Raw genomic sequence first — 22,295 nt, 5'->3', positions numbered from 1 at the left:
CTTTTTTTCCGCAGTTCCGACAGATTGATCCCGCTGCGGGGCACTTGGACTTTTCGTGTGCACTGTTGCCACATCTTCCACACGTCTGTGTTCTAGCCGCATTATTTTCAGCGTTTTTCGGCGTGTATTCTCGCCGCTTTGCGCCTTTCTCTTTTGCTGACATTCTTTTGTGGAGGGCATCCAGCGTCATGTCTTCTGCTTGAGACTCGCCTCTGACGACGGCTTGCTGTCGATGCACGGCTTCTTTCTGTCGAGCTCGAGTGTACGCAGCTTCCAGTGTCAGATTTGGGTCGCTTTGAAGTTTTTCTGAGAGCGAAGAATCTTGCAATCCAACGACAAAACGATCGCGGACGAGTTCTTCTTTCAACGCGCCGTAGCCGCAATGTGTTACTAGGCGATGCAGGCTAGTCATGAAGCTCTCAACAGATTCACCCGGCTCTTGTTTCTTCTGGTGGAATTTGGCCCGTTCGTAGATAACGTTTCTCTTGCCGACGAAGTGGCTTTCGAAGAGTTGGGCAACTGCTTCGAACTGTCGCTGTTCGGTGTCGGTCAAAGCCGAGGCGGACAAAATGTCTTCCGCGTCCTCACCGAGAAAGTAGATTAATGCGTCTACTTGCGATCCTTCGTCTTCTTTATCGAGTTTCGAAACTCTACGGTACCTGTTAAAACGGGTGATCCACCTTGGCCATTCTTCTGGGCGCTTGAAATCAAAGGCTGGCGGCGCCGTGAAACCCATTGCTAGCAGTGTTGTTGGGGCCGTTACGTTCTCCGAGTTCGATGAGGCTTCCATTTCCGGAGCACTTCTGACACCATGTGGTAGTATTTACCTGATTGTACCGGTCGTACCGGGTAACAAGCAACACTACGTGTAGAACGTTTTGAGATCCCCAGGGCGCTGTGTCCTCTTCTCCCTCTTTTGTCCCCCTACTTGCCCCGTTTATTCGGACTTACAAAACAATATTATTACAATATAACGAAGTGCACAAGGGAATGGGAATTCCTGATCGCTTCGCTGTAGCCGCTCTTTCGTTATAACCAACTTCGGTTATAACGAAGTGCAGAAGGGAATGGGTAATCGTGATCGCTTCACTATAGTCGCTGTTTAGTTATAACGGACTTGGTTATAACCGGTCTCGACAGTAGTGAGATGTGAAACATCTTACTCACTGTCCCTCGCAAAATGTTCTCTTTCAGGTAACAACATACGTTCGCTAGAAATGAGAAGAAAGAACACGCGGGCGAGCTGGGGAACTTTGAACGTCTTGTAAACCCGAGCTGTGGGAACAAAATGCGAACAAAACAAAAGTGGACAGAAAAAAAGTGCCATTTGCCGAGCTTTCTCCGTAAAAAAGGCAGTGATTGGTTCTTCAAGTGCTCCGGGAGAAAGCAAGCGCGCGGGCATTTCTCTCGGCGCTTATTTGCGAAATTCGTGGGCGGATTTGGAGCGGCTTTCGAATGAGTTTTACCTGGTGCTTTTCAGCGCGTGGAAACCCGAGATATCGTTGATTGCCCTATAAACGCGAGCGTATACAGCGCTTTAGACAAATGTCGTGGGTCGTTAAGGATTAACAACCAGAAAAGCGAACGTTGACTCGGGACAGTCTTTATGAACGTTGCAACAAATTCGAAGAGTGTTAGCGCAATGCAATCGGCTTTTACACGATAAAAAAAAAAAAAAAAAAACGCGGTTGAACTTATTTGTTTTTTCTGCGTGTCCGACTTTTGAAGACACTCCCATTCGTTTTCCTTCATTGCGCCTCTAATACAATGCGAACAGCTTAAACAACAGTTCACTTATGTTCTATCTATATACGCATCAAGGACGAAACGCTTAAAAGCAATGCGCAGACACCGCTCTCTTTTCCCCATCTCGGCAGCTACAAATAAAAAAATTAACAACTGAAATGTTTTATTCATCGATTAAAGCTCTAACCATTCCGTTATTAATTTTTTCTTTCGCATAGTTTGTACCACTTTGCTGTGTTAGCGCGCGCGTGCTGATTGTAGACGATTTCAGGACGTGCTTTGATCCACAAACATTACGTCAACGCCCTGTAACCAAAGTCGACTAGTTGACATCATACAATATCTAATGAACACGTCCCATATTCCTCGTATCAATAGCTACTTAAATTTGCGAAACAAAAATCCCCTCACCGACCAGTTTCCTGTAGACGACAAGAGAGAAAAAGAAAATCAGTGATGTTTGTAGAACGATTGGCAGCCTTAAAAACGGCGCTAGACGTCAACAGAGGGAGATGTGATACCATGATCTACACAAGAAACAGCTCGCGACGTTACGTGACGATAATAAAATAGGTGTTAATATACCGGATCACCTGATTTTTAGTAGTCTACATACCAAACCCTGCACACCTTCTTTTTTTTTCTTTTTTTTTTTTGTGAGTCGTGGATGTTTAGCATTCCGCTACGACGAAGCTTGCCTTTTGTTTCAGCGTTCCACTTTTCAAGTTTTGAAGTTGACTGGCTGCGCCCGCCGCAGAGAGATAAGCTTATCTGCAGGGCTGTAACTCATTCGAGAATTAGTGCCGCTAATCCGCGCCCGAGACTCCTTAACGCTCGCATTGCGAAACTCAAGAATTTACTAATTTATGCGGGGCGTAAAAAGAGATAGACATCATAAAGCGGGTCCCTTCGGTTGTTGCCACCGAATTTGCGGTTACGACAGTGGAAAAAGCCTGCGAGGTCGTTGTGTATAGGTGGAGTTAGTCTCGACTAACAAAGTGACTAACTAGCCAGGGACAGGAAAAAAAAAAGTGTAGGGCATTGTTACCGAAAAAACCCAGTAGAAGTAAATTTTCGCTACCTGGATTATAGAACTAGAAATCTATCTGGCTTTTATCTTAATTTCAGATTTTCAGAAATTATTCCTTTGTGTGCCATTTGGATTAAACAAATTTCCAGTTCCATACTCCAGATAGTGAAAAGTTATTCTGGGGCTTTCAGTAAATATGGCTTATTATATTATATGGACGGAGTGTATATTATATCGAATTTTATATTCCTGGCTTTTCGCTTCGTGAGCGGCGCCAGATGGTTTTTATTTCCATCCTAACGAAAGTTCTCTTTTCGATGATTATTTCGTCAAATCTAGGAAACCAATAAGAGTGTTCCTCGAAAGTATTATGTAACGACGCTTTCAATATAAGTAAAATTGTTTTCGAGATTCTTTTTTTTTTACTTGATAATAATGCTCAATTATGATTTAAGTTATAGCGGGGAAAACCATGCGATTTAAATTATAATTTTAAGAACTATTTAAATTGCATTATTTGTTCTTATCTCCACCGTAATTCACACGCGATGCTGCCAAGGTATAAAAGCTCCGCTATTTTACCGTCCCCAAATTTCCTGTCTTCTTTTTTTTTGTTTTTTTAAATGACCGATTTTGCTATCTTTTTGCGCGTGCGTGAAGGTTTGGTTGATGACTCAATGTCATTTTACCACCCAAAGTTTATTTATATGCTCACATCGGCCGTCGGCAATCGATTCAGCGAAGAATGCCTCCACCCTGACAGAGAAAGAGGCACCCCATTCTACGGCTAATAGCAGCGCCAATCGACAGGTTTTAAAGAGGCTCCAATCGCGGGAGGGGGGCAAACCTGCCTCTTTTTAAATGAACACTGCCGCACAAATTAATGGCTTCCAGCAGCGCTGGATCAAAAGAGCTGTGGCGGGAAGAGAAGTTGCCGATAACAGATACGCATTCCTTCGTTGGCTCTGACCAACGGTGAAATCCGTGCGGCAGTGAGAATAACAGAGCAAGGACGACTGCCGCAACACCCATTCGCAATCCTGAGCTTTCGCCGGCTCCTGTCTGGAAAACATCGAGAAACATCAGTACTCCCATCTGGCGTAAGACCAAGATGAAGATGCGCCCCCCTTGACACACGGCGAACCGAAGAAATTCCTGACGACATCATTCCCGACAAGACATTCAGAGATGGCGATTGGGAGCCCAGAGAAGAAGAAGAAAAAGAAACGAGAAGGTTATAAAGATAGAATCTGACTGCACGACGTTCCATTTAGGCTAACATCTGCTAGAGCTGCAAGCCTATTCCTCTAGGTCTCAGCGACCAATCATGGTGTCTATATGCGGTCTGAATCTGTTAATCACATAGGGAAATTCGAAAGGAAAGGTGGTTATCTTAAGGTACGCATGGCTGCTCTTTCGCTGGAAGATCAAGGTGGACGGAAATTCAGGAGTGATTCCGCAATGCCCCTTATGCGAAGGTTAGTAATGCAGACTTTCGATGCATAAATTGATCTAGGGAAAGTCTGCAAGAAAGAGTCACAAGGCGTACATTTGCTACAATGGCAAGTTAAAAAATATAAAATTTATACTATTGCTCATAAAATCGTTTATACGCGAAACACTAGATATCTGAAATATACAATTATTACCTTAATGGCATACAAAGTTCCAATTCATATATTTTTTTTTTTTAGATGTTGACGTACAAAGAAGCAAACGAAATACCAAAGAAACAATGCGGTGCACAAGTTTCGTCTGCTTCTTGCGTAGGGGTTGCAATGACGTCAGAACGCCGAGCTCTGATTGGCTCTGATTGTAAAATAGTGGGTAGACCTCAATACTAGCTGTTTTGAGGTCTACCGACTTTCCTTTGAATTGGAGCCAATCAGAGCTTTACGTTCTGATGTCACCGCAACCCCTGCACAAAAAGCAGACGAACTTGGGCTCCGCATAGATGACAGATCTCACCTGCAATTTTGCTACGCCGCCGCTGCCGTGAGGTATCGAGGGAACTTTAATCTTTCTGCACGCCAACAACCTAAGTAAAAAGTCAGGTGTGGATACTCTCAACCTAGCTTATTTAGTCTTTCTATTGGGCAGGCATGTCCAGACCAGAGATTTTTGTCCAGGCGTAGAATATTAGAAGGACCCATGGCTCACCATCCACTTGACGCACTCGAGGGCCCCCATCTGCGCGGCGGCGTGTAGTGGGGCCATGCCGTCCCTGGCCCGGACGTTCAGGTTCCCTCCGGCCACGGTGACCAGGTACTGCAGCACGGGCACGTGACCCTCCTGGGCCGCCAGATACACCGGGGTCACGTGGTTCTCCATCGGGGTGTTGGCCCTGCAACGCGGAGGGGAGGACACCGGTGAGTTGAAAGCACAGCCTCAAAATTTAATCAGAAACACACGATGGATGATGCTGGATAGTTTTCTGTTTTCTTTAACACTACATATAAAAGATGAAGAAAGATACGATTTTGTAGCTTTCATAGTTGAATGCCAAGGGAGCATACGACAACGTCAGTCAAGACGTCTTGCGGAACATACTAATTAGACGTGCAAATATAGAATACAAATTAATGAAGCGAAGCTTTTAGTTAAATTTACTGATGCACTTCATAATTATTTATTTTATGGAATTCAGTTCTGACAGCGTTCAATGTTCACCAGCACTCCTGTGTCATTAGTGTTTTTTTTTTTTCTTTTTTAAGACAAAAAGAGGCTTTAACATATGGAGTAAATACAACGAAACCCAGTGGAGATTAAACGAGATCTTAAGCATGAATCCTTGTAATCTCCAATATATGTGAATCAAAGGCGAACTTAAAAAAAGTGGCATTGGTTTTCATTACTCCTACTACAGCTGGAGCAAAGGTTCACGTGCTGATTCACGTGAACCTTTTTCCCGCGGTGCTGCACCGGAACCCATCACATTTGTGCATTTGCATACACCAGTACCGATGTATGAAATGACAGCGTTGTTAGTAGATCTTCAAGAAATTTTATATTTTGTGGTGCTGACCGAGGCATGTTATGTCTTGAGTTCAGGGCAGGAGTGACCTATCGGCACTCGCGATTTTTGACAACGACGATGGCCTGAGCTCAAGATACGTAGAAGAGCTCAAGGTTGAGAAGATAGATAAGTACGGATATCTTAGAAAATGTTTTGCAGGGATACAGACTATCCTTTTTGATGTGAGCGAGTTGATATAGCGTAAACACTTCAGAAATATTTAAACAGAAGATGACAGAGGCCGGACAGATGTGCTCTCTGTGTTCTACCCTGCATGCTTAAATTCTTCTTTAGATATTTTTTTTTATATATCACAAGAAATATACGGAACAATGATGAAGAAAGTGGGAGTTGTTTTTTTAAGAATAAGGCACTGCGTAACATGACGAAAAAATAGAGCGCAGAAAAACGAGGAGAGGGACAGGAATGAAACACAAAAGACAGACCAGTGATAACTCACAGCTCAAATGTATTGTACGATGAAAAGAAGAAAGAAGCAGGGAACGTGCGGGAGGCTCGAGGAAGAGAACACTGGCACCAGGGACGCAGCAAGGACATCAAACGTAAAGCCGCTTTAATCAAACGCATTCACCAGTCTTAGTAGGATGAAGTAGACACTAACATTCACCATTGTTAAACGAACATTCACCAGTTTTAAAAGGATGAAGTACACACACCTTTTTTGTGCGCTATTTTTCCATCATGTTCAACCAGTACCAACTCGCCCAGCTTACCACCTTCTCACTGCGTAATCACTACATACATGCACTTATAAACGGCTGATTGTAAATATCGAAATTGTTTTGTCATTTTTAGCGAAATCATTTTTGCCACATGATACTTCTCGTGATTTTATTATGGGCTTTCTTTATTCATTAGAGTCTTATTTGGTTTGCTACTATTGTTTGTCTGCACTTTTTGACCCACTTTGAGGCCGTCCGTTTGCCAGTCTCACGTTTTGCTTAATCCTCATCTACTCCGACTTAACAGGCCCCACCTTAATCTATGGCACAACCAACATCGAATTGGGAGAGAAAACATTCGCGTCATACCCAAAGTCATTCCCATCAATCGCGGTTTCGCGTTTGTTAAATGCAAATGAAGCTAACCTAAACTCTGTAAGCAACTACGAAACGAAGGCTGAGGAACGACGTCTAGAACTAGAGCGGAGTAAGTTGCTTGCTCCAGTTCGCAGACGTATATAGTTTCGGAGGCGAGCCTGACTAAGTGGAGCCATTGTGCGGCCCAGCGGGACGTATAAAGGGAAGTCAATTTGCCCGGGCCTTAAATCACGAGAACAATAACCACACAAAAGACAGCTCGGGTGAAGAGGAAAGGATCGCACGGGAGGAAGCTCGGTGAGATCCACGGTCACGCACCCAACCCATCGAAAGTATAGTAGACGCCGTTGACAGTAGCTGGAGGATGTAGACACACGGGAGTGACTAATCTACTTCTAGCTTAATCAATCTTCAAGTTAATGAACACGCTCGTAAGGGCGCAAAAATAGTAGGGCAATTATCAAGTTTCGCCACAACGTCACGGATTTGTATTGTTCTACAAATAGACATTCTGATTTTGTTGAAAGAAATCTGCACAACGGGAAAACGTGTATTTCTTTTCTCTTTTTTGTTATTGAATAAAGCATAATCTCGAGAGGCGTGCTGCATACTAAATATCCCGTAAATTCTAATTTTTTACAATTATTTTTTGCTTAAAACATTGGGCCCAGGCAGGGTGGTGGTTCAAAAAAGTGCAGATGCACTTGCAAAAAAAAAACACAAAAAAAAAACAAACGAACAAAACAGTGTGCGATTACAATTATAATTACCATGGTGTCGTACTGCTTATAAAACTTGTTATCGTAGACGCATTTACAACATCTGACTCAAGTTTATCCTAAACGTCTATACATCTTGGGGGAAAAATGAAAATTTAAAGGTGTCGGTAAAATACAGATACGAATGACTGAATCTATTTGTTATGCTTTGTACGGGTAAGAAGTCTGCGTGAGTGTATACACCAACACGGTATATATCAACACGCTGTTTATAAACAAGCCAGCGTTTGTACACACCAAGGTGTGGGCACTACACCTGCGCAGAAACTAAATTTGCATGAAATAGAGCGTCTGCTTCGCATGCGTCGGGCCGACAGCTTCACCACGGCAGCGTGTTGTCAGAACCGCGCGTTGGTGTATATATAAGTATTGTTCAAGAATACACGAGACCCAAGTAGGTGGAGGAAAACACTTTCGGAGATTATAACCTCCCCAAAACATCCGTCGTATCCGTATTCCAGAATAAAATATTATATTAAAATACACGTTTTGGCGCTAGTACGCAGGCGATTATGAGCCGGCGGAGGTCTAACGTCTCTGCTAAATTCTACAAAGAAAAACGGTCACATACGATCAGACTTGTACACGTTACTGAAAAATAGTAAGGAATTACATTTACAATTACTCGAGGCTAAATTGTAATTTATTACAATTACAATTACCTTCCCATGAAAGTAACTGACCGTTACCCCAAAAAGTAATCCGTTACTTTCGTGGCGTTACTTTGAACATTATTGTCCTCAAGTAAGAGACAAAGGGAAGAGGGTTATTCAAGTTCTTATTCTTGCCACCTGTTCCTTTTAATGACCTTGAGTATTTTGAGCAACAGCTGGCTCTCGAAAGTCTCTTCAGAACAATTTGCGTTATTTCTTACTCAGTACATCGACTGCTACGCTGAACACCATTTGAACTGAGGCACTAAATGGGAGTGGCATATTGTTCCTCACGAATGCTTCATGCTCTGCATTGAGCTTTTTCAGCGAAGCAAGGGAAGTGCTATTTACCTCGAATGTAGAGCAAAGCTTTGTCGTTGCAGCCGTTGCCTGATATAGGCAACCTGCAATGCTGTTTGGTTTGGCGCCATCTAGCGACTGAAGCAAGGAATATTGAGTACCCCTGGGAGTGGCGGCTGCATTGTACAAATGTGAGCTATTACTCTGGTGGCGCCGATTAGCCTAGCGTCTGAAGCAAGAAATACTGGGTATCCCAGGAAGCCGTGATCGCGTAACGTGCCAGTAGAGTGGAAGCTACGGCCCTGGCGGGCCAATCGTGACGTGACTGCGTATCACCGGAGCGCGCCTCAACTCCGAAGAAGCATCAGGCTTTTCGCTGCGTCATGCTCCAATATGTGTGCGCTGCGCACACATATTGTGTGCACATTTCGAAGCCTTCGGCACGCAATTTGGGGCTTATCGTTCGCCGTTTGCCAAGTTACAACACTATAGGGTGTAATTGTGCGCTCTCACCCTGCTGGCGCCGCCTGGCCGTTGCCGGCTGCCTATTCGAGAGATTTAGTAGATCCTTCCGATACCTCCGATACCCGCGATAACGGTACCCAGTAACGATATGATGCATACGCAAAGACGGTGGCGAAGTATCGGATATCATTATCGGAGTCATCGGACCGATCTACTAAAATTCTCCATTGTCTAAATCGCGAAGCTGTAGAAGTCATCAACAGCAAAACATAGTTGTAACAGTAAGGGGATAATTAAATAATAAATAAGGTCTGGTTCAATATTCTTCTTCCTTTGGTTCTGAACAGTTCGAGCCTCACTTAAGACGTTGGTGAATAAAAAAACGTTTCCAGTATATAAATATAAGTAATAAAAGAAAAAGAAGGATACTCATAACAACAATTAGAACGCCGGTTAAAACAAAAAAATGTAAACGCACGTTTGTCGTGTGTACCTTCCTTGGTGCCGTTCAAAAACGCACGGAGCACGGACTGACTGCCGTTTACTCCGGTGTTCTCAAGATAGACGTCCGCTGATGCCACGGCAAGCAAAGGGCAGAGTACTAAGTAAGCCACGCTATTGCCCCACTAACGAATTTCGCTTTCTCCTCAAGCCCAGAATATCAAGTCTACGTCAGCCACCATTATGTTTTATTTGTAAAAATATCTGCTTGAGATAAGATGCGTCCTGCTGGGGCAAAACAGGAAGAAGAAGAAAGGAAGATTATTACCATTTTATAAGTGCTCGCAAAAAGCTGACTCACAAAAAGGGTAGGGTAGACGGAGCGTTGTCTCGTGTTGTGACATTATGAAAATGGTAGGGTAGACGGAGTCACTATAACCGAGAAGGACATTTTTAATTCTTTTCAGTGCAGTTACCACCTGGAGCTTCTCGAAGAGGCGCACAATCACTTGGTGTCCTCTCCCCGTCTTCGGGGAGAGGATGACACCAAAAAAAGGAAATAAAAAAAAGCGGAAATGACTTGCCCCCCCCCTTTTTTTCTTTTTTTTTTCTAGAATTGCTTATTTGGGTTTTTTTCTATTGATGTTAGGGTCTAAAAAAAAAAAAAGATAGATACAGGGGCTTGGTGTTGCAAAAATAGGTGTTTGCGGAACTGAAGAGTGCCAAGCCTCCCTTTGCGCTGGTCGATTCGCGTGACAGTGTCACTGCGCTCGACTTTCCAAAAATGAAAAAAAAAATATTTAGAATTGGGGAGGGGGGAGGGGGGGTTGACCTTAAAAAAAAAGTAACGGATTACAAGGAATCCGTTACGTCAAAAATGTAAGGGAATTACTTTAAAATTACTCTAGAAAATATGTAATTATTCCGTTACTAAAGTACCGATAAATGTAAGGGATTACAAGTAATTCCGTTACTGTAACGGATTACGTACAAGTCTGCATACGATGTTACCTTTTTGTTTTTGCGCATGTTTTTTTTTTTTTTAATTTTGTTCCAGAGTTTCAAACAAAAATCGTACACTAACGAAAGTCATACAGTACCAGATGGTAAAATTCGACACCCGATTTTCGAATCCTGGTGAAAGCATTCAATCTTTGGTGTTCCGGATAGTGAACCACCACACCAGATAAATTCTAATGAAAACTGTGGAAAAAAAACAAAAAAAAAAACTCGTGATTTTATGCAACTGAAAGCACTGTCGGCACCGCACTGAAGTAGCCGGCAATTGGCTGTCGAAATCAGCCGCTCTGGATACTTTAGGCCAAAGACTGAAGAGGCCATACCGAAGAAAATAGCTTACATGAAAGCACCCTGCCAAGGAGTACACATAATGGGAGCACGCCGGTCGGTAAATGGCTTTCCGACCGGCGCGATCGCGAGAGTATTGTTGTGTGTACTTTAACGATTAGTTCTTTGTTATATGTTTCAATCCCGAGAAAAACAATTTTTTTACCCTCTGACAACCATATCTAACAACTTCTCGCAGCGCATGAACAATGCGCAAAACTAGTTTGTCCCTATTTCTCTCTCCCTCTCTCTCTCTTGAGGTGGCATATGTTGCAAGGAGCACGGTGATATTCGCGCTGCGCTGGTTCGTTTCGTTTGTCAGTAGCTTCGTGTCGTTGAGTACGTTGAGCACTGCACATATGCACCTGATACTAATTGCGTTAATGTACGCTCTTCCTGAAAACATCTTTTCAAATTCGAATGCTGGATCTCTTTTAGAATTTTTTTTTAAATGTTAAGTGTAGTGTCTGGTCAAACTTCAATGGTTTAACGACCACTTTTCTATCTTGCAACTCCGTGCAAGAAGCGTGCTACGCTTTCTTTGAGCCAAGAATACTGCCATATCATATTATCAACAGTCGGGTAAGACGTGCAAAAATCGCGCTTGTGGTTGGTTCATGGGTTATCTATCACCTTATCATCAACAAGTATGAAAAGGGATTTGAATGCCAGCATAAAAAAAAAAAATTATTGCATACGGCACTGTATATCGTATAAAACAGCTTTTTGCTCTCGAGCACGTGCATTAATAGACCGATCTCACCAGGCAGTTTGACTACGCCACCGCTGCCGCAATGCATCGAGGGAACTTTAGTCTTTCTGCACGTGCGACAACCTCGGTGGAGCTCTGCGTGTGAGGAGCACGAGACAGCACGAGCCCTCTTGTGTACTGGCGTTCGTCTCCTGTGAACTAAAGTTATGGTAGCGTCACGCATACGCCGAACGATCGGTGAAATCGGTCTATTACGGCACGTAGATAAATCGAGGGAGTTGCCATAGGAAAATATACGCAAGAGCTGCCACAGTCCTACTTAGGCTTGCAATTTCTTGCCTCCCCCGATGTCCGTACGATCACGTCTACATATTGATATCACTAGCTGTCACGTTTGCGTCGGAACAGGTAAACAAATTCTTTACGATCCTCAGACTGGACCGAATTTTGTCCGCACGATACCCTCCACCTCCAATTCCCCCGTTACCCCCCCCCCCCTAGGAACTTTACCGAGATGATCGATCTAGCCGCGGCTTTTCTGTTGATTTTTTTTCACCCGGCGAGTGGAAGAAACCCTTCGTCCTCAGGCAAGGTCAGACGACTCTCCGCAGGCTGCGGTGGTGCGACCGTTTTGTTTCGGAATAGTCGCTTAGTATTTGGGAGAACAGCAGGAAAAAAGCGAGAGAAGGGGGCTTTTGCCGGAGGTTGCATATTTCTTCGCACGGCACGTACGCCATCCGGAAAGATCGGGACCGCGCGATAAGTAGGGGGATTGGTAGGAAGGACAGGCTCTCGCCACTCTGCCGCGCGGCTCGCTCACGACAGTACTGCGTTCACCACCAAGCCGACTGTGCGGTAGAAGCTACGTTGTTTGCTGAAGCAATCATACGCCGCTCTCTTGTCACGTGATCACGCTCCCGCCCCTACCCTCACGCAGAGAACGGGGATCAAGTGATGGGAGTAAGTTGGTTGAGTGATTCGGTGAGAGCTTAGCTCCCACCGCACCGTGAACTAAGTGGTGAACGGAGTACGTACTCTATTCAACCATAAGCTGACAGTGCGGTGGGAGGTAGGCTCTCACAGAAGCAATAAGCTGCCTTTGTCCCATCACCTTGTCGCCACTCTCTGCGTGTGGATAGGGGCGGGAGCGTGATCATGTGACCAAAGATCGAGATGTGATTGGCTTAGCGAGCGCGTGGGTTGCACCGTATTGCCAGCTTAGGAACGAACGGAGCGTGGACTCTCGATGCTTTCGGGCCACTCCGAAATTGGAGCGCTCGCGTGTTCGCTCGTTGTGCTGCTTGCCGGGAGAGCCTCGAGGGCCGAGACAGTGGCTGGATTGCCGCATATTCGAGTAGCATTTTAAAATTCGTAATTTTGAGGACGCATTTTTGGAAGGATAGAGACGAACGCGACGTCGCCTGCTGCTTCGCTGCTACACTATACAGCCTCCACTGATCCGCTGGCGGTGACGTGTGTGGGCAAAAGCTTGATCGATCTCGCTTCTTCTCGTGCGAGGGTCGCTGGTTTCATAAACGACGAACTGGGGATCTATGCAGAGCACGTGGAGAAGTATACGCGAAGTGACGCCACTCGCCGTCGCTTAGCTTAACTGGCTCGTTTCGAGCAGCACGCGCGTGGGTTTCCCAAAGCGTTAAATACCTCGTTGTAAGGGGAGTACAGTGAGCGATATGGCAAAGGCTCTTCTGTAGAAGTAGAGAGGCTCATATAAGGCGGTTGTAGGTTCCGCTGCTTGCCATCTGCTTACGACTGGCCCACACCCGTGAAACATCAAAATCTGTCGATTGGTGTCCCGTTTCATTCTTGCAATTTATTTTCGACTAGAGTGACCCTTTCCTGTTTCTTTTTATTAGTTAAGCAATAAAGTTGCACACTCATGAAAAAAAAAATTAGCGAAGATTACCTAAGAGAGTCCAGCCTTTTTTTGTTTGCTGCAAACGGCCGAAACCCAGCCCTTCGAATGGAAGCCAAGTACCTTTTGACGAGAACACGCGTGTTGTCGGTCCGTGTGCCATACACAAATGTGTTCATCTTCCGTTCCTTTTCCTCCTCGCTAAGCGTGCCTACTGCCTTGCCCGCGTGACAGGGTTACGAGGCCCGAGGTAACACACACGTAAGCGAACACGGAAACATACTTTGTCGCTGTATACTGCCGGGCGAGAATTGCTAAACAGCGGAGAGTGACGACTACGTGCAGAGGTGAAGCCGACACGCGAGGTCAGGCGTGAGTCTTCCTTCCGACCGGACGCCCCCCGCCCGCAAGTGGGCCAGTCGTGGTGCCAACGTGCACGGCCGCCGGGATCCGGACTACTGCTCTCCAGGCAACCGCCGCGCGGCGATTGTGAAGTTCCTGAACGATCGAGACCGTCGCCAGCCTCGCGCCGAGAAGAAGGGCCAACTATCAGATGACCCTCATCCATCGATCGATGGCGCATTGAGCAAGCCGGTACCGTCTCGCCCCCTTCTTCCCGCCCCCGAATCCCCGGCACAAACATGGCACACCAGTTCACCGACGGGTCCACGTAGGCAGAGCACGTTTCTCCCATGGCATGCAAAGGGCTCGGCTTTTCTTCTGGGGGTTCTGACAAGAACGCGGTCCACACCAAGTTAGAGAAAAATACGTATTTTTCGTACAACAGGTGTTTCAAAGTTGATATTCTACGCTGTGCGAACGTGAGGACTTTGTGAGGAAGAACCCTTTTCTAGCCACAATTTGCAACCACGGGCCATTGAAGCATCGTGAAAATAACAGAGACATGTTTGAGACGGGGCGCGTGCTTTAACGCGGCGATGAAGACGCTCGCACCTTTCGCTCTGTGTACATCGACTGCGATAGTTGTTGAATAGGTTTAGTCCTTCGACAGATTAGTCGCTAATATATGGCGCAGGGGGTATCGTTCTGGATCATCGCATTTACGACACGAAGCGCTTCGGGTTTTGCCATCCGTTGCGCAAGTTCATGGGTGGGGTTAGGGCGGTGAGTGACTCTTTAATCCCTCGCTCGTGCCACTTTTCTGCTTTTGTTTGTAAGGTGCTATCGCTACGGGATAAGGGAGCGTCAAAAATAATCCTCCCAATTTAAAATAGCCACTCCCTCTTATGTTTTCCCCCTCTATTTAGTGTTAGTGTATATGTTCGAATATTAGAGATTCGCTGCTTACGAGCAAGGCCGTCGTGTTTTCTTTTCTGTAGAACACCCACAAAGTCAATCATCGTGTTCTGCGTAAGCGACGTAATGGATAACGAGGTCGAAAACACGATTCTCTTTAAAAATGCGATCTGCACAGAAAGAGTTTTCGCGTGAAGACGTTATCCCTGTCCCGTGAATTGCTGGCATCTCTCAGTCGATCGCGGTGATCGGCTATCCGCGTGCTCCGCGGGAAATCGGACCCACAGGTTCTGTTCATGAACATTGCAGCTATTACTCGAGTAAATGGGCTATTAATTTAATAATTTTCTTTTTTGTCACTTAATAGTATTGTATATAATCTCTGATGTCCTTTTCCTCACGAAATTTGGCAAGCTATGAGGAGAGCAAGTCGTCTGCTTCTTGTGCAGGGGTTGCGGTGACGTCAGCACGACGCCGACTTCTGATTGGCTTTGATTGGAAGGATAGTGGGTAGACCTCATTGCTGGATGCCTTGAGGTCTACCCAGTATTTTTTAAATCAGCCAATAAGAGCTCGGCGTTCAGACATCATCGCAATCCCGTGAGCAACAAGCAGACGAACTCGCACTCCGCATTTAGTTCGTCCTTCGCACTAACACGCGCGTACATGTCTGCTACTTAAAAAAAGAAAGAAGAAAAAAATCCTTATTTATTTAGTTTTGGAACTTTCAGAAGGGCCACATTTAATGAAGCCTGGTTCTCCAAGTAGCGCCATCTTACGCGGAATTTTTGCATCTGACAGCCCGCGGCCGCAATCAATGGACCCGATCTCGAGCACGAAAGTTCGAATGTCTTGCCGAAATGTGACGTAACGCTCGTGCTCCATCGTTTGGCAACATGTCCCGCCCTCATAGTTGCCCTTTTGGCCACCAGCCGCGCTGACGAGCATCCGATCGAGGCGTCTCATGTTTATTGTTAATATATTACGACTGTTTGAAATTACTGGAAACATAATCAGAAGATGTGCACACACAAAACATATACCTTTTTCACGTGTGCGCGCATTATGCGGATTTATTACGATTCGTCATTCAACTTCAATCACGGTAAAGGAAAAAATACGCAGCTTGAATGGGGGACAGACGACTGTACCTAGACTCTCCTAAAACAATTAAGACAAAAATTGGTTGGTGCATAGGTGTATTGTCCTGCATAAATTTCCATTTCCATGACCTGTGGATGGAGCAAGAAATGTGAAAAGGAGGGGGGGGGGGGGGGGTACGGTAACGCTTGACAGTCGCGTGAACAACCCGCGCCGCAGAAGACGCTAACTCGGCCGCTCGGCCGCAGTCCAGAGCGATGAGCTAGGATTGTGGAATCGTGGCTCAAGGGCGACGTCTAAAGCGGTATGCAAACTGTCGCCGTGGTACGTGAATGTCTCACCGCTCCGTCAAAAAAGCTGGACTCGCACTCCGTCTTTTGGTTTGAACGCGACAGCGAGCCGCGGCAAGCCGTGTTAAGTCGAAGAAGGGGATGCGATGTTACCGGCCCACCTTCTGTCCACGTGCTCGGCGCGTTTCGCTGCATCAGGTTGTCGGGCCGGTCGCCCCGCCGCGACCGCCCGTCTTCATGCAAGCCTCGCCGAACGAAACCTTGACCTCCTGTTCACCCCGCTCGTGACCATCGTGACCGTGATTGGTAGTGTCCAGTGGTTTCGTCATGGAACACGTCACGGGGCGGGGCGCCGTGGCTCCGTGATGTGTCGTGTCGAGCAGTGAAATCTTCCCGGCTTTTTTGACGAAGCTTTCTTGATGACGTCCTAGAGGGCGACATCGAAAACGACGTCTAGGACGACCTCTAGGACGACCTCTAGGGCGATTTCAAGGACGACCTTAAGGAAACCTCAAGGACGATGTCTAGGATGACGTCGAAGACGGCGTTCATAATGACTTCTAGGGCGATCTTAAAGGGGCACTGACACATCAAAATCATATTTTTTTTTATTATCCGAAACGATCGAAAACGATGCCGGGACATTACCCTCAAAATTTGAAATTTGGGAATTCAGTATTCGTGAAGTAAAAAAACAATTTCCAAATGCCGAATTCGAAGTTCCCGCGCAATCGGCGCCGGTGCCTTGACGTCAAAAATTGGTGAGACCTGAGAGTCCACTTTTTTTTCTCCACTCCCTGCTGTTGCCATGGCGACCCAAAGCGAGGAGGAAAGGAGCGAGCGCCGGCTCGTTGCGGCGGACCGGTTTTGAGCGGTGTCGCCTGTTTTCCGTTGGAGGATACCAATCCAGGAGACGGCACCACAACGAACTCCCGATTTTTGGTATTTCAAAAAGAAGGGCCGTAGTGCGTTCGCAATTGCGTTAAAAAACATGTTTTAGGATTGCCGTAATTAAATGTTATAGAGATGTCGCCTACAAAGCTTCTAAATTTCCTGATTCTTGACGTCACCGATCAAAAGAAGCGAGGAGGCGAGAGGCGGGAAAATCAAACGCCAAAAATAAAAAGGCGCGCGCGGGCCCGGGAAAATTTTTTTTCGCGGTGCGGTTTTTTTTGCGTGTCTATGACTGCAACTTACATCGTTTTAGACAATAAAAATAAATACGACCTTTGGGGTGTCAGTGCCCCTTTAAGGACAACCTCTAGGACATCCTTTAGGATGACCTCAAGGACGACGTCGAAGATGATGCACTAGAGGACGACGTCTAGAACGACCTCAAGGACCTCAAGGACGATCTCTAAGATGACCTCTAGGACGACGTCAAGGTCGTCAGGTGCTTCGAAGAGGGTGTGAATGTAAAGGAGTGTGAAAATGTGAGCTGAAAATGTCTACTTGCACATACCTACTGCGTATTAGACCATTTCCTCTTGCGCACTGCGCAACAAGAAATGGTCTGCGCAGTAGACCAGAAAGATCAAGAAATCCGGGAAAGGGGGGGGGGGGGGGGGAGGTGGCTTAGCTAACGAATGCTGTCGCATTAAAAGGAAGCGTGTACGCACTGCGCGGTTCTCGGCAGCAGGCAGGACGCCCCGTCAAGGAGCGCGGCGATGCTGATCGGTCGGCGCTCCGGTGTTATGTGTGCGACGTCACTTCTGTGATCACGTTTTGTGACATCGATCTCCCATCTTTGCTCCCCCTTCCAAGCGCGGAGAAAGACATAGTTCTACGTCAAAAAAGGTGCCCTGTGCTCTTGTCGTCCAAATCAGTTAAACCCCGGGCGGGTCATCGGATGTTTAAAATAAAGCTTGAGACATCAAGAAACGAAACATATCTCTTCTGAAGTGGAATATCGCATATGCCCATGTCGTAAGCTTCCCAATATAGGCTTGGTGTTATTTATTTTTTCACATTTTGAATTTACTTTTTTTTTGGATGATATAATGATGGTCGGTCCGGTCGTCTGTCAGAAGTATGAACATAGAGATGCTGGCTTTAGTACGGTGATTAGCCACTCGCTTTGAATAATGACCATTCGCCTACTTCATTTCAGAACATCCGAAGAGCCAATCACTACAAGCTACGAGAAGAGTACGTCCAATGGCGAGACCGGAATACTGTTTAGATAAAAAAATTGAGCTTGCGACTGAACACTCAGCTTTACGTTTTACGTGCTTACGTCACGCCCAGTGTCGCATCGCAGATTTAATTTTTGGGTCTAAATATATTTGCAGTCTGTCTCTCTTGAGCTCCCTTCTCAAAAAACGGTCAATGGATCTCCAAGTGCTCTGCGGGAAAGTACACGCAGGAGTACGTTTAGAGTGTTAGGTGATATGACGCAAGTTATTTTTATACAGATGATCGAGCTTGCGCAAGCAACTAACGGTTTTCACGACTTTAATATTTTTACGAGCTACTTTCTGCCTTTGACACTCATCGTCTCCACAACCGGACTCTGGCAAGCGTTTCTGTGTTCAGGGGAATATTACTATCCTTACTGCAAACCATATAGACCAACTCAGCTCTTTGAGGTTACATCACTGCGGTAACGCTGCGGTCGGCATTGCGCATGTGCAGACGCCTCACTCCTCCCGGATCTGGTTCCTGCACACGCGCAGTGTCCACTCCCTGTGTAGGCAAACGAGGGCTTGTTTGTAAACACTGTGTTGGTGTAGAGAAGCAAAAAAACTCTGCTGAGTAATTATTAGAGACCATTTTTGATTGTAGATCTATAGCAACGTAATTCAGAAAAAAAAAAGAACAGCAAGTCCCAGTTACTACTAGCTGTGACACTTACACTACCAGACTTACCAGTTGTCACTCTGCCCCTTCTCTTTTCAGTTTTCACCGAGAAAAAAACCCACAACACATAGCAACGTATAAGTCTTTTTTTTTTTTTTTGTGAAAGTGATTGGCGGATTTTTTATAATAGTATAAAGAAAGATGTGACTCTTTTGATTGGCACATACTTATTATGTAAGTACTTTGTAACAACTGAAGCAGCCATAGCTGCGTGCGCGACTGCTGAGCGCGTGCTGACGGCGAGCTTCCACAGTTCTTTTGCAACGTGTATTGAGCACCTTCAAGATTACCGGTCTTAGCAGCCTAGATACGTTGTCTCATCCTACGATACGATGGCCTAAAGGCCAAAGCCACGGGCCGCCAGATCAAATCACGTTGACATGCTTAGCATTGATTAGGCGTGGACGAATATAGGCCTGTTCAGACATGCAGCGGAGCGCTACAAGCATAGCGCTGACCTCGCTCTAAGCGCACGCTAACGGGTGCGTTCACCAGCTTCGTATCGCATCGTCAAAACTGTTGCTATTGGCGACGTGCGCGACCGAAAGCGTCGCGGTGGTCGGCCTCCCACGATTGGCCGAATGCTGACTATGACGTCATGGAAGGAGTTCTCATTGACGGAAATAAGAGGAACGTGAGGACTTCAATTTTGACGGTGTTGACAGTGTTGGTTCGAGGACGCTATGATTTCAAGCTTCCTACATGCTAATACAAACACCTTCGAATCTGATGTTCGCAAGGTAATGACGTCACGAAAGGTAACCGTACGAGGGCGCAAACGATAAGTAGCTGACGACACGTGAGCAGCGCTACATCAGCGTTTCGCTGCCTGTGAGAACCGGCCTTAATGCTTCGAATCTAAAAGCGCTGCATCATTTCTATAACTTCGACATTTCAAAGAGCCAGTATGAGGTGGCTTTATTTTCAATGTAAACTTGTTGAGTCACTCAGTGCTATTCGATTCCAACCACTGTCCGCCCATCCCCATCAGTGATCCGAGACACGGGCACCGATACGCGCGTCGAAGCAAAATACCGCACAATATCTTAGTGACTCGTGATTGGATCTGGCGGTCCGTAGCTTTTGCATTTAATCCATCGTAGGGTGAGACGCAGTTTATAGTAATGTGATCCCGTTCTGAGAATGTGCTCTACACATCGCCCTCAAATATGGCGTCCAGTGGATACCCCCTATAGACCCTTTTCTTTGCCAAAGCCATCAAGCACACTCCAATCTTTGACACCCCAGCGAACTTGAAGCTCATTAAAAGAATAAACAAAGCCAACCTTAACACCGCTGCTTGAAACGTCGATGAAACATTTAACCACCGATTCTCCAGGCGAACGCCAAAAGATTCATGCAGCGCGAGGATAACGATAATAGACCCCGCAGAGAAGGAGAACAAGGGGGACAAAGGACAAACACCAATCTCCCAACACAGCTAGGTGACTGGGGCGCGACTGACGAAATCCTCCAGGTCCAAGTATCGAACCAGGTACCTCTCCATTTCTAGTGGAGCGCTCTACCAAGTCAGCTAACCAGGGGTTAGCCGTCAGTAGAGCAAACAGGTTTTTCCAGTCGCGCACCAGTCACTGGCTGTGTTTGGAGATTTCTGCTTGTCCTTCGTCCCCCTTGTTCCCCCTTTTCCAGGGTTTATTATCGTTATTCTCGTTCCTTCCCATTAATTTCATTATCATCGAGCGGGAAATATGCTGACTATTTTTTTCAAATATTCATGTAAACCAACTGGTCGTCTCCAAGACGTTCAATCGTACAGCCGAAGGTGCTCGCTAAATTTCCATTGCCGACACCCCATCATACAAAAGACAGTCTGCAGAGACTGTCTGAGGCCTTCCTTGTACGACAAGCACATTGGTCGTTCAAAAACTGTCTGGGGACATATTCGAAGCATCCATGGCAAGCATCCGTGATGTGGCGCTCGTGACCTCGAAGCGTGATGCCGTTTGCTCCTGGCTGTGGAAGAAATCTCTGTCGTGCGAATACACCAGAAGGATCGAGCCTGGTGATCAAGCTTCCCGGACGAAACATAGAGGTGGTTTGTTTTTGAATCGATATATATCGTGAAAGTTGCGCGATTCCTCATAGAAATGTAGCCTTGAATCGGGGCTTCATCGAGCGTAAATGATCGATCTTGGGAGAATGACAGCCGTTGGGTCACCACGCTCATTTACGGCGCTCGCGTGCCGACTATTACTCAACAACCATAGGTTGTTCATCATATCTTGCGTAACGGCGTCAAGTCCTTCTACTTAACTCCGTGATGGAGTCCCATTTCTGTGTCAGCTGTTCACTATTCGACCGGGATCATAAAGCCGGGGTCACACTGCTCATACATCATACAAATGCCAGTCTGCAAACACCGTCACCGCAATATCCGTGGTTCGAATGTCGCGTGCCAAGTTTCTCCTTGAACTCATTGCCATGCGGCATTCGAAGCACGGATCTCGTGGTGACTCGCGCTCGAATCTGTATGCAGACTGTCTTCTGTATGATGTATACACGGTTAAGTGTTTGCGCTTACACTTGAGCATTTAGATTAGTTCAAATACGACTAAAGAAGGCACGCAAGCAAAGGCGAAAGTTTAATCCTGAAGCGGGTTTCACGTGCAGCGATTCTGGCCCTAAAGCGGCGCGATTTCTGCCGTCGCGGCGCTCGTGCCGCTCAACCGCTGGTGCTGGCCAGAGCGCCGCGACGGCAGAAATCGCGCCGCTCTAGGGCCAAAACCGCTGCATGTGAACCAGGCTTGAGTGATGGATGTCGGCGTCTTGGTCGCGAGGGAGCCGTGATACGTCTGTTAGTTAAAATTATTGTACACTTGCTCTGCTTGCTTAGTTTGTTGAAGTAATTCAGCGCTCTATGACCTAATTATCGGAAGTGATGAGTCGTGCACTTCGATGTTTTCCTCCATAAGGCCCATAACGACTTGAAGTTGATCTTTTTTATGGGCGCTAGAATGGTGTGTGCTTCCTCCCAAAAGACGTTTTAGTATCTAGATTATTCATTTTTACCCTTATGAGGCGAAATTGGAACAATTACGACTTAATATTTTCTAATACGTATGAAAAAAATAAACGGTAGTACATCTTTTTAATGATTAATTACGTCATTAATATTAAAGAAAACAATCGCCCATGAAGTTTCTATTTAAGTTTCTTTTAGAAATCTCACATAGAACCGCTTGCTAACGCTAAAAAAATACACGTACAACAAAAGTCGAGCGTCTTGTGAACAGCATGTAGCACACTCCAGATACTGCGGTGATACCGTTCCACTTTGGGCATAACTGAACCCGGAATTTGACTACACATTACTTGAAACCGTGAAAGAACACAAATTCACCAGG

At 46.0% G+C, this 22,295-nt stretch overlaps 1 protein-coding gene across 1 annotated transcript in view; it reads right to left on the bottom strand.

Moving 5' to 3' along the window:
• LOC8026358 (hyphally regulated cell wall protein 3) overlaps nt 1–22,295 on the bottom strand; it is a 203,489-nt gene that overhangs the window by 129,474 nt on the left and 51,720 nt on the right. Inside the window, exon 2 of the mRNA XM_042290878.1 lies at nt 4,937–5,120. Within this exon, the coding sequence (XP_042146812.1) occupies nt 4,937–5,120 (184 nt within the window). The remainder of the gene's footprint in view (nt 1–4,936; nt 5,121–22,295) is intronic.

This window comes from Ixodes scapularis, unplaced genomic scaffold (genome assembly GCF_016920785.2).
Source record: "Ixodes scapularis isolate PalLabHiFi unplaced genomic scaffold, ASM1692078v2 PGA_scaffold1__304_contigs__length_218370807, whole genome shotgun sequence".
NCBI classification, from domain to species: domain Eukaryota; kingdom Metazoa; phylum Arthropoda; class Arachnida; order Ixodida; family Ixodidae; genus Ixodes; species Ixodes scapularis.
The sequence above is the reverse complement of the archived record's forward strand: the minus strand, read 5'-3'. Positions and strand labels throughout refer to the sequence as shown.